We start from the raw sequence: 13,349 nt of genomic DNA, 5'->3' as shown, positions 1-13,349 counted from the left end.
CAGAAATGGTTAGTTGTGGCAGAAATTTCCGTTGTAGTGGACTTCGTTACAGAGTAAAAGCTCGTTAACTTGGATCTCACGGGACAGGAGAAAATGTCCGAGTTAACTGAATTCCGAATTATCTAATGGACCCTGAAACCAAAAGGAAAATGTACACGGCACAGACAAACCTTTATTTATTAAAAAAGTGCGTTATTTTTGCATTCCTCACCGTCAGAACTTCTGACTGAACGATCTTATTTAATCCCATCAGGTTATGGTGCGCACATTCACTGTCGCGAGAACAAACGCAAAACTCCTCGAGGACAGCGAGGGCTTCGGCGGCCTCCTGCTCGGTGCGGCGCCGTCGCGTCGACTCATCCTGGCCTTCATCATCGGAACTGTGATATTGGTCTTCCTCGAGCACTTCCGATAATATATCATCGTCAGTCAGTAGACCAGCAACTGCAACATGATAGTCTATAGTGGCGTAGTCTAAAATCTGGGCGCCACTAGGAAGGAGAGAGTCAAAACGCATGTAATTCACCACGTCGTCCATATTTCCAGTGGGCTTGCGGGTGTCCTCTGGAGTGGCCTTTGGAGAAATATCCAAGTCGTCAGGGCGGACAAAGCTTCTGTGCCAGAAAGAATCTGCAATGACCGCGGGCGGCGTGTCGCTCCAGACATGCGCTAAAATGTGAATTGCAGTCAGGAGACTCGGTTCATATTCTCGCCCTACTTTCTTGCACAGCAGGATCCGTTCCAGCACATGTTTGATGTACCTGCTTTTTATGTGCTGAATTATCTCTTCATCCAGCGGTTGCAGAACAGTCGTCGTGTTTGCAGGTAGAAATACAAGTTCAATGTCACTCTGGTATGAGCGCTGCAGTTGTCAACTAGTAAAACCTTGCGCTTGTTAGTGGAGAAGCGGTGGTCGAGTTGGCGCAGCCAAGCTTGGAAAATATCCGAAGTCATCCAGGTCTTTCTGTTGGCACGATATTGCACAGGAATGTGGTGAATGTTCTTAAAACACCTTGGGTTACGTGCCTTCCTGATGACTAGCAGTGGCAGGTGCTCGGTGCCCGACATATTTGAAGCAAGAAGCACAGGGATCCTTTCTTTGCTCTTTTCCCTGCTACGCACGGGTGGCCCTTGAACGTGATCGTTTTGTCTGGCAATGCTTTGAAAAAGAGCCATTTCATTGGCATTGAAGACATTGGCAGGCTCATAACGAGCCAGTTACTGGGGAAGCTCAGTTGTCTTCCAGTCAGCAATATGTCGTTCATCCACTGCTGCTTTTCCCCCCCAAATGTTTCGAAAGACCAACCCGTGCCTTTCTCTAAAGCGGGCAAACCAGCCTTCACACGCACTGAAAGATTCGATGTTCATTCTCAGTGCGTACCTTTCAGCTTGCTGACAGATCAACGGTCCACTCAAGGGAAGCTGGCTGTTCCGCATGTCTGTTATCCACCGCAGCAGTGCATCTTCCAGCTTCGGGTGTGCTGCCGTCCTTAGTCGTTTTCTTTTTCCGGTGAATTTGCCGCTGTCAAACGCCTTGAAAATTTTTTTTTTTGTTCTTCACGTAGTCGCTTAAGGTGCTTCTCTTAACATCGTGCTTTTTCATTATCTCCTGTCGAGAAACACCTGCATTCAAAGCTTTTAATATCATAACCTTTCTTTCAAGATCATTTGCTGGCAGCTGTGGCCCCTTAACTCCTGTGATGGTCGGCATGAAGCGCGACGGCTGCGGCAACACGCACAAACACAGCCGCAACACGCGAAGTCACAACACAAAGAACCAAGACACGAACTACACTAGTAGGCGTAGCATGGGTGTAGCGAGCAGCTGTTAGTAGACACTGGATGCACCAGTGGCCCTAGCGCTTCCGCCGGGCGGTGACTAGCGCCACCTAGCTACTTCCCCCTCATTCACTATTATCATGGTCATATTCTGCTGCAGTTTGCTCAGTTTCGGTTTCTCCAAAACTCCGGTTCTGCCGTCGGTTACGGCAAGCGGTGCTTGAGCCTCCAAGCCACCGAGATCGCGCGACTTTGGAGTCCCGATAGCCCTCTTCAGAGTTGTCTGAGATAACCGGTGCGCGGCTAAATCCCTCCGAATTAATGAGCATTTGAGCTCATTGAAATATACACTTTTGCCGGTACCGCGCCGCGAGTCCGAGATAACCGAATTTTTGAGTTAACGAGGTCCAGATAAACGAGCTTTTACTGTTGTGGAATTTGACTGTACGAACAATGTCATACCCTCCTTCTCACCTCTGCCTGGCCTTCGACTCATCAGGTACACTGACACGCCGGTGATCACAGAGCTCTCATGAGCGCGCTCGACGATTTCAGCTTTTACCAGTCTAGACCTCCCTAGATGACACGCCGACACGTTGCGCGCAGTCTATCACAGTGGGCCCGGTAGCAGCACGCTGTCACACAGTGGGCCCGGTAGCACGCACGCCGTCTGGCAGAAGAGATGAAGGTCGCAGAGTGGTTCGTATATGCTCCGGCAGGTGCTACCACCCTACCAGCCGATTTTACTTTCGCGCATTCTACATCCCATGGCAGCCGATCAGATCAGCAGTCATGGTGACATCAATGGGGCAGAGCGTTTTGCTCTTTCAATGAGCCGTTGAAAACGCGTTTGGCCAAGTCATAGCGATCTGCTGTAATTTGCATATTTAAAGCGTTGTAATAAACTACACATTTTATGCAGAGGTCTCATATGGTTCTCTAAGTGACCCTTAGGACTTCGTCTACCAGCATAATGTGTTTGTACAAAATCGCCAAAACCATTTCAAGGTCTCTTTAACCACCAGGAATATTTTCATGGGAATCAGAGAAGCAGGAGGGAGGGGTCATACTTTATGGATGTTCATTCGAGTATGAATCTACATACAAAACTGAAAAATTTCAGTGGTTTGAATTTCCTCGCCCATCGTGGCTATGCCAGTGCTAATTACTGTCATTGTTGGCGACTACATTGAAGGGAAATGTGGAAAACCGTTGGTCGTAATGAATGTGCTTCACGATCCAGTTAAGGGGAGATGCAAGCAGCAAAACACAACTTTTTTCTAAAATTACAAGTCTTTTGTTTTTATTTGCTTAGACAAGTATAGTCTCTCTACTTTTACGACAAAAATCTGAAGATTGCAATTAAACTTGAATTGGTTTAAAATTCATTTTCAAAAAAAGCACAAGGTGGCTACTAAAAACTAACAGGAGCTCATTGTCTAGAGTCCCGTGAAAATTGTCGCCTGGCTGCTTGCCTTTGCATTCCGCATGAGCAGTTTCCTAAAGCCACATGCTCAGAATAACAATGATTGCCAAGCTCTCATGATGGAAGAAGTAATCTTGAAAACATATTTTTGCACATACATGAGCTTTCACTTATACCCTCACCCACATTTTTTTTAAAGCGTGACTGTGCCACGTATTGATCAACTGTCCAAAATGAAGTCATGCGGCACATTTGTTTGATGCTTTTTGTAGCAATAAAAGGCACCTGCTTCCCGCTTGAGTTGCATTAATTTACCTACGTACACCCCCCCCCCCCCCTTTCGCTGAAAGGGCTTCTCTATCACTTCCACCAGTCCACAAGGGGTTCTCGACACATCCATGGCTGAGAACCGCTGCCCTAGACTACAGATCAATGCAACTTTTTTTTTCGAATCGCATTAAGCATACTATTGCAAGAAAAAACATAACAGAGTTAGTTTAAAGGGTGTCACTTCAAAGCAGTGTGAAACAAATAAGCGAGAGCATAGCGGTGCAATTTTAATGTATCGTGTTCATGAATATTTGATGAGAAAGAGAATAAAAATGTTTCAGGAAAAGCAGGGACTAGAGTTTAAAAAGCAACATTCCATTTTTATGGAGCAAATTATACACAATTCTCAGCACGTAAGTGAGATTTATGTTGTGTGAGCTGAGGGCTGAATCCTACTCGCTAAAACTGTTTTCAGCTGGTCTGAACATTGTTCATTGAGCCTGACTGACTTCTTTACGGAGCTTGCATAAATGTGACAGGTATTGGTTAACACAAAATTAAAGCGAGCCCTTACAGAGGTAATTGAATGTTTATTGAATGTTTATTGTATATTGATATAAGAGAGTTTTCACCCTGTATATTGGTGTTTGGCAGCTGTAGCACTGTTTAACGTATATGCACCAACGTTGATGCTTGGTGGTACATTTGCATTTCGACGACTAATGCCCATGATCACTGAATAAAGAAATGATTGTGGTAGTTGTAGATGTTTAAGTCACGAGTATAATTAAGGGAAGAGGTGTGTGTGATGAGGTTCTTCGGAATAGATAGAGGTATAAGAGCACCCTGCATCGGGAACAGCAACACTCTTAACAAAAATGGCGAGGCTGCTTTATGTGTCCTTCACTTTATCAAAACAACACACCAATGAGGACATTCAACAAAGATGCTATACAAGAACATAACGCGATACCACACGTGAAAAACTTCGAAAGCAAGGCACATGTGTAGTCCTACCACTAGGGCGTCTCTTCGAAGAGTGCTTATGTGGGGCTCGTCTTCGTAGAGGAGATGTAACGCAGGAATGTTGGCACCGCAGGAATTCCTTGAAGAGCAGGGCTGCGCTCAGATTTATGCTCAGAAGGAACAAGCAGGTGCCGAAGACAGGGTCAACAAAGTCAGGCAGTCTTCATCTTGGACATGCAGACCAGGGGCCACAACCAAGTACTCTAGCCTATGTCTGACATTGGACCTTGTGGCTATGGTACCATCCATGGACCGTGGAAGCTTGAGGTCAAGTGAAGCAGGCCGCTCTAACTCTTGACCTCTGCCAGGGACTCGGGGCAAACTACAATCGCTACGCTGGCGAATTGCCGCCACCCTGCTTCCACCCCAACCAAGAGCCCCTCTCTTGCCGGCTGTGTGACGCTCTTCAGGAAGACTCGTCGGCTTCCCATTGGGGGTTTCTGCGTTGCCGTGTTGACGAGTCATTGGCCCCTGAAATCTCCATGGTGAATTCCTATTGGGCCACTTGCAAGTTGATACCTTGCACCATGCGGTCTTGCATCCTATATTACTTGCATCCTATCGGCTTCGAATCAGCCACTGCTTGTGCACACCTTTCTCTGTTAACAACTTAAAGGCGCACACTTAAGACACGCACCACACATGACAGCGTGTTAGACTGAAGAGCATCGCATGCTAAAGTCACCATTCCGTGGCCTGCTAAAGTGTGATGGAATGCCACGGTCGGACTAGAGGGAAACGCTGAGTGCGTCGTGTTGCCCCTGTAGCCCAGCTGCGATTTTTCTTGGTGTGAGTGTAAGCGAGAATTGCGGTATTATAGGCAGGCGTATGCAAAGCTGTTTTGGGATTTTGGGTTTGGATGAAAGCTATGAGTGAAGCCGACACTTGCGCTAAGAATGCCACCTCACGGAGTGTTGAGGTGTTGATGAAATTGCAATTCTACCAAAAAGCACCAAATGGGATGGATCCATAGCAAGACGCACTGCAGGGGCCAATCGTAGAGGCCGCAGTGGTGATAAATTACAAACGGATAAACGGATGAGCGAGTTGGTAGTGCACGATTCAGAACAGTAGCACAAGAAAGTACACGGACGGCGACAGCTTCAGACAGAACACAGTGCAAACACATAGTTTATTGCACGTGATCGCATATAATTACACACAGCACTGCATGGAGGAAGGAGAAAGGGGGAGAGAGAAAGAAGGGGCTCACATAACAATCGAGCCAACAAATAAAACAGATGGCTGACGCGACAAAAATACCAGTTTCTTTTGCGATAAACAGATTGCGAGAAACAAATACAATCATGTGTTATCTCTGCCTCTTCAGTAATTTCTCTCGTGAGCAGGTCAGAATTTTCGGCCAAAGCATGTGCATGGATGAACACGGGTTTGCAACAGCAATGTGCACGATGCACGGCGAAGTGGCCAGAAAAGGCGAGTTTGCGACATTGCACTTCTGCTCTCTGAAGCGATCAAACATGCACCTTATTTCCCCTTACCGCTGTTTTGTCAGTGAAGAAATGCCTGAAAATGAGTGACCACGCTTGCAGGTTTCGGAATCTGCATGCTCGCCACGGCCCGCAATTTCTTCATTGCGAGTAAACTACAGTAGCGCATGCGAGAGTGCGCATCTCTCACATGCTCTAGAATGCCTGTTTCACCTTTTTTCACTTTGTATGCGTCATATTTTTACAGCGACCGTGTTGGAAGTGTTCACTGTAAAAGTATGAGGCTGTGAAAAATGTTTGTTATATCTGGATGCAGTTTCAATTTGTAGCGTTAAAAAATAGTGCACCAAAATATGTTTGTTATAACCAATAGATTGTTATATCTGGGATTATTATAAGTGGGTTCGACTGTACCCATTTTCTTGAAGCAAACACCAGTCGTTAGTAAGCATCTGTCCATGTCGCTTCTTGGGCCATCTCGGCACCTTATTGCTTCTGATACTTCAACTAGCCCAATAAAAAGTTCTGCTTGAGCGCCATAACTATTGGCTTGAGCGAATCAAACTTGTGAATAAGGTGTGACCTCATGTTTTCTGTCTCTAGAAAACTCAAAGTTTGAAGGGCGTAAAATTTGAGATCGTCTGAGTTGTGACCTGCTGTATTAAGATGCTGCACTACTGCTTTTGAAGATTTCTTTGCTGTGTTGACCCGCAATGGCCATTTAATCCAATATCAACACTGTTTTGTGTCATCAACGTGCTGTCTGTGACCTACAATCATGTCAATAATGTTAGAACTAGCACAGGTAAAATAGTTTTTATGTAGTCGATGTAATTACTTCTGGTTCTTTTAACAATAATGTCATCTTGAAAGTGTTTGCAAGTCTTACGTCTCGGACGAGTTTAAGATATGGTGTGGGTGGCAGAATATGGGTTTATTTTTGCATGCATTAACATGTCCTTAATGTTCACGTTATGGCAATAAAGTCAAACACAGATATATCGGATTTTCGGGTATATCGAACTCGTAAGTTATTCTCTTGAAATTCCTTGAAAGTATAGAAATCCGCACGTTTATATCGAACGGTATTTTTACCCGCCTTCAGATATATTGAACGCCATGCGAATTGGAAGGTACGCTTTGGCACTCGTAGCGCTCGGCGACCTCCGCATAGCACCACCTTTCCGCCGAAACACGAAACGCTCAAAAAAAAAGGTAAGGGTGAGAGGGCTGGACTGCACAATCTCTAAATTGCGGAACGGCTTTTTTTTTTCTTTTCTTTTTTTCTCTCCCATTCTTTCTCGGTGTACCTGTCGACAGGAAGGAAGAAGCCGACGTCCTCCTCCTTTTGTCTTTTCTTTTATTTTTTATTGCTGTTTTGCGAGTTTTGACCACCCAACCACAGCTCGTGCCTTTTACTGTTGCTCTCGGATATGGCCATCACCTCACGAGCGCTGTGTTGCTTTCGTTCGCGCGTCCCCTACGTACCACAGGCGCTGCACCGTGCTCCCTACTGGGCTGCAGAAATTAGGCGCCTTCTTCCTCTTCTAAGCACTACCACCACTACATACCCCTGCATGTGCACATCATTTCTCTTTTGCTTGCGTGGTGTGCAAAGCCACTGCAGACTCCTTGAATTGTCGACTTTTCGTGTAGCTATGGCGAGCATCAAAAAGTGCAAGACCCTTGACTGCGACGAAGTTGAAGGCTATTCAGCGTGTTGAGGCGGGCAAGGAATATTCAGCCGTTACGGACGACTTTGAAATATCACGGACAACTCTGCGTACCTTGTTGAAGAACAAAGCAGATATATCAAGGAAAGTCAGTGAAGCAGTGAACTTCGGGAGCCTGTCATGTGCATTCTCCTGCCCACGGGAATGTAAAAAAGGCACTCTATGCTTGATTTTTGGAAGTGCGCGCAAAGAACATTCTGGTGGATGGCATAATGCTGATCCTGAAGGCCAAGTGGTTTGTCGCTGCACTTGGTGAAACAACTTCGCTGACAAAATCGGGTGGCTTCACGGATTTAAGCAAAGCTGCAACAACGTTGCCAAAACCATTTATGCCGAAAGCGAAACTGTCAGCAGCCAGGACATTCAGCAGTGGATGGCGAAGGAGTGGCCGGAAATCTCTGCTAAGTTTTTTGCCGCAGAGATCTTTATTTCCTGGCGAGACGTGAAGACAGACACAATGGTCAGCTGCTTACGCAAGGCAGGCTTTGAGACGGCGGAACTTGTGGATACCGGTGAAGAAAGCGAGCGCATAGACAATGCGTTTCGCGAGTTTCGGGACTTGTCGTCCTGCTTCCCGGCAGCAGTTCCACACGAAGTGTCCGCGGACGATTTCGTGGAAGCGAACTGCGGGACTGCAATGTCCAGGCCATTGCGAGCTTTGCTGATGAGGACATAGTAGCTGCGATCGCAGGGACTCTGGATGCCCAAGCCGACAGCTCTTGTGACGAGGAGGATTGTCCAGACGAGGCGCTGGCTACACGCGCATACTCCGCATCCGAAGTGGCGGCAATGTTCGGCGTCATTCTCTGTTGTATCAGCCACATGAAGTGAACCAGGCTATCGCACCTGGACAGCCTTGGTAAGATCTAGACTAGTGTCTTCAACATTTCAAATACGAAGCAGGCTAAGATAAGTGATTTTTTCACGCAAATAGATCATTCTGTTGCGGCGTGTGTGCGGAATTAGTTGTCATTCGTGAATGCACCTGTTGTATGTGATGATCTGCTACAGGTGAGCACTCTGGGCCTGTATTTTTATATCAAATTTTTCATCATCTTCATCATCATCAGCTTGACTACGTTCAATGCAGGAAAAAGGCCTCTCACATGTTCCGCCAGTCAACTCGGTCCTTTACTTGCTGCTGCCATTTTATACCCACAAACTTCTTAATCTCATCTGTCCATCTAACTTTCTGTCTCCCCCTAACCCGCTTGCCTTCTCTGGGAATCCTGTTAGGTACCCTTAATGACTAGGGGTTATCCTGTCTACGTGCTACATGCTCAGCCCATGTTCATTTTCTCTTCTTGATTTCAACTATGATATCCTTAACCCCGGTTTGTTCCTTGATCCACTCTGCTCTCTTCTTGTTTCTCAAGGTTACACCTACCATTTTTCTTTCCATTACTCGCTGGGTGGTCCTCAATTTAAGCTGAACCCTCTTTGTAAGTCTCCAGGTCTCTGCTCCGTAGCTAAGTACCGGCAAGATGCAGCTGTTATGTACCTTCCTCTTGAGGGATAGTGGCAGTCTACCTGTCAAGATTAGAGAGTGCTTGTCAAATGTGCTCCACCCCATTCTGATTCTTTTAGTTACTTCAATCTTGTGTTTTGGCTCCGCGGTTATTACCTGTCTTAAGTAGACATAGTTTTTTTACAACTTCTAGTGCACTATTACCTATCTCGAAGCGCTGTTCTCTTCCGAGGTTGTTGTACATTACTTTCGTTTTCTGCAGATTAAATTTAAGACCTACCTTTCTGCTCTCCTTGACTATTTCGTAATCATGAGTTGCAATTCGTCCTCTGAGTTACTCAGCTATGCAATGTCATCGGCGAAGCTCAGATTATTAAGGTACTCTTTATTAAACTTTATTCCTAACTCTTCTCATTAAAGGCCTCTGAAAACCTCCTGTAAGCACATGGTAAATAGCATTGGGGAAATTGCATCCTCCTGCCATACACCCTTCTTGATTGGTATTATGTTTCTTTCTTTATGAAGCACTATGGTAGCAGTTTATTCCCTGTAGATTTCTTCCAGGATGTTTATATATGCTTCGTAGATGCCCTGATTTCGCAGTGTCTGCACGATTGCTGATACTTCTGCTAAATCAAACCCCGTCTCGTAATCTATGAAGGCTATGTATAGTGGTTGGCTGTATTCTGAGAATTTTTCTATTACCTGATTGATAGTATGAATGTGGTTGATTGCTGAATAGCCTGTTCGAAATCCTGCTTGTTCCCGTGGTTGATTGAATTCTGATGTTGCCTTAATTTTCTTAGCAATTACCTTTGTAAATGGCTTGTATACAATGGAAAGCAAGCTGATTGGCCTGTAATTTTTCAAGTCCTTGGCATCTCCTTTCTTGTGTATTAAGATTTTTCATATATCTAACTAATTCGCGATCCCCTTCGAGTTTGATGTATCCGTGTTTGACTGTATATGTTATGGCGATACATGGTCTAAGGTGCTCGTTGCTTGGTAATATTCAGTAATACTTGTGGGTGATGTTATTTAGGGTGGGGAGCACCGTAGTATTGCATTAAAAATGCTAGCAACTGGTTGGGCTGTGCTGGAGAACTTTCTTAGCTAGTTCTGATATTCTATCTCATATACATACTTTGCTGGAGGCTTTTTTAAGAGCAACGCGCACATTTCTTTTTCAACTAATGTTTTCTTTGGGTTGCTGCAGATACTACTCATATGTCTTGCTTTTCCAAGAAATAATTCTTGTTTGCTGTTCGACAGGTGGTAAGTACGTATTGTAGCTACCATGAGTCGGCCCTTCCATGCCGTCGATGCTAACGGACTACAAGAAGACGAACTCCTCGGCACACGTACCAAGTGCCACACATGGGAAACACATAGGCAGAAATGGCCGACGCACCATGTCGAAGCACGTAGGGGGCGGCCATTTTGGAAATGCCGATGGCAATAGAATGACCGTATTCATTTTTTTTTTTTTGCACTCAATTTTAACGTGCATGTGATTTATGAACTCGCTTAACTGGAAAAAATGTGTGCATTAGATTTGGGTAATTACGGTACTTAATATGTCACCTATGTAGCGAATGTCATTTCAAAAGATATTATTCTAAATAAAAATGAAGCCGTATGCTGGTGCAGGAGTTGTTATACTTGTACGACAAATAAGCAGGTTATAGGTGCCAAAAACAGCTTCAACAACACTTCGTGTTCAGGATTTCTTTCTCTCTTCATACTCACCTTCTCCTGAGGCTCTGCCTTTTTAGGCATTTCCGCCATAAAGGTATTCAAGTTAGTACAAATACTAGCAGTCTGTTCTTCTAACATTAGTAACTGCTCTGCTGCTGGCTAAAAGCCACAGCTCTGTCATAATGGCAGTTCTCCAAGTTTGTTTTGTGTGTTTTATTGTGGCATTAATTTTATGTCTTGCTCTTTGCAACTTTTAAGATGCATTTGATGCACTTGTCAATTTAACATGACTGGCCTTTTGTTATTTAAATTTTGCTATATCCGTACAAAGTCAATCACCAGCTTTTGCACTTGTTTTCTCGTCATTGCTACAAAACTGTGAAAAGCTGTCACGAATCACCGTATTTTTATGCTGAAGTATGCATTACAAAATAATGCTTTTGGCTGTTTTCATCAATCTGTTTTGCTCTATGATCGTTGTCTGCTTTGGTAGTTTGGGAGCATTTCAGGACTGGGTAGTTCACTGCTGCATGTGACAAGTTCAGTTGTGGGCTGTAGAAGGCACGAACTGTTGTGCTGGTTGGTGAAACACGTTCAGGCTCGGAAGAGTGAAAAATCGATTATGCGAACACATAGACGAAAACCAAAGGCAGACAGGAAGAACGCTTATGAGAGTCCTTCTGGTCTGTTTGCGAGTTTCGTTGAAGAGTTACATCGTAAAGTTTTCATTCTTCAAAGCCTTATCGATTGAGGATGATTCATCATGTTGTGTGATAAGAAATGGTAGTTGTAACGTTAAGGGACAAGAAGAGGACAGAGTGGGCCAGGGAACAAATATGTGTTGATCACAGCTTAGTTTCAATCAAGAAGAAGAAACACACATGGCATGTAGTGCAAAAGCAAGATAACTGCAGGTCTTCTAGAGTATCAAACTGATCGCCAGAGAAGGCAAGCACATGAGAGGGAGGCGTAAAGTCAGCTCGGCAAGTGAGATTACAAATGTTGCTGGTACAATGCAGTCGCAACAAGCAGGGTAGATTAATGGAACATGTACCACGACAAGGTTCACATCCGGTTCACTTTGTAATGTATGTTGTTTCACGTGTCGTTAAATGTCATTGGCATTGCACAAATTCATTCCCATCTCATTTCGTATTGTTCAAAGCTACTGTGATGTGCTCACCTGCATATCTGTCCTGTAGGTGCGCAATAACTATTTAGTTTCATGATTGTCATAGAACCCTCACATCTTGTTTTGTACTGTGTGATGATGTGTTTTCGCCAAGTAGCCTGCGTAGCCCTTCCTATATGCTATTGCTGATGGCATCTCTCTTGTGTGCGCAGACCTGAAGAGCCAAGGAATAACTGCCACTACTCCTGTGGAGAGGCCGGGTGCGTCGATGCGTAGCAACAACAACCTCTCCCGATCGCGTTCTTTTCCCAACCTGTCCATGGCCTCTGAAGAGTCGGCCTCGGAATCCATGGGCCCAGCCACCAGCGCAGCAGCACCGCAGTTTGACCGCTCCCTAAAGCCATCACAGAGGTAAGCTGCCTGAAAATTAATATTATTGTTAAAAATAACAGCTAGGTAATGGCTGACCCCTCAGATGAAAGACGGGTTATAATGCGATTGCTGAAAGATCTTTGTGACACATGCGGTATCTAATGCGCGTTTAAAAGAATGCGCGCTGGGTGCATCGCTGGGGAGCAATCGATGAGGTCAATCGCAGGAGCAGGGGAAGCGGAGGGAGTGAATGAAGGACTTAGAAAAGAAAAAGAAAAGAAAAAAAGACAGTGGCACACTGTGCAAACTCGCCGAGTAAAGGAGAAGGGTGATTGCCTCGACAAAGGATAAGCCTTTGCATCAGCGCTGACGCGGTTACAGTGTACTAGTGTCACTAGGGTGTCTCCAGCTGCCTGCAGCTCAACATGGCATGTGTGGACCTGCCCTTATAAACTGCGCTTAGCAGTTTTCTTTTGGGAATGGCGTCATCATTTTCTTGCTTGCTACAGATATCGCGTTTGCTACCTCATCCGTAAAATTAAAACCTTTTGTGGCTTCATGACACCAGCTTTCGCCTTTGCTGCCAGTGCGCTGTCTTACGCAAGCTTGGCGTGTTTTCACCTAAAGCGGCCCGAGGGCCCGTCATCACCCTGCTTCCACTTCCCCTCCCACACCCCCCCTCAAATGATTCTTTCATAGATCATTAAAGTTTCTTACTTACCTACCTTTTCATTGTTGATCTCTCGGCCGCGAACGTGAACTAAGTACTACGCATGCTGTTCTTGGTTAAAGGCTTGAGTGCGATATTTTCGACGCCGGATCTTTATGTCTTAGACAAACTTTCCTCGACAATATATCGAACAAACTAGGTGGCGATCTATGTGCAATCTGAGTTTCGGTTTGGTATAAAGTCAACTAAACTCTTCGTGGTGCTTGCACTTCAGGGGAAGGGATACATATTGTTAATGGACATGAGGGTGGAACATGTAGTGCA

General features: G+C 45.1%; 1 protein-coding gene across 1 annotated transcript in view; it reads left to right on the top strand.

Annotated features, from left to right (window-relative positions):
- The window catches only part of LOC119172991 (ubiquitin carboxyl-terminal hydrolase 8), a 246,966-nt gene that overhangs the window by 141,146 nt on the left and 92,471 nt on the right, over positions 1–13,349 (top strand). The window contains exon 14 of the mRNA XM_075893916.1: positions 12,196–12,394. Within this exon, the coding sequence (XP_075750031.1) occupies positions 12,196–12,394 (199 nt within the window). The remainder of the gene's footprint in view (positions 1–12,195; positions 12,395–13,349) is intronic.

The sequence above is a fragment of the Rhipicephalus microplus genome, chromosome 4, assembly GCF_043290135.1.
Source record: "Rhipicephalus microplus isolate Deutch F79 chromosome 4, USDA_Rmic, whole genome shotgun sequence".
NCBI lineage: Eukaryota > Metazoa > Arthropoda > Arachnida > Ixodida > Ixodidae > Rhipicephalus > Rhipicephalus microplus.
Note: the sequence above shows the minus strand (reverse complement) of the source record. Positions and strands in the feature narration are given on the sequence as shown.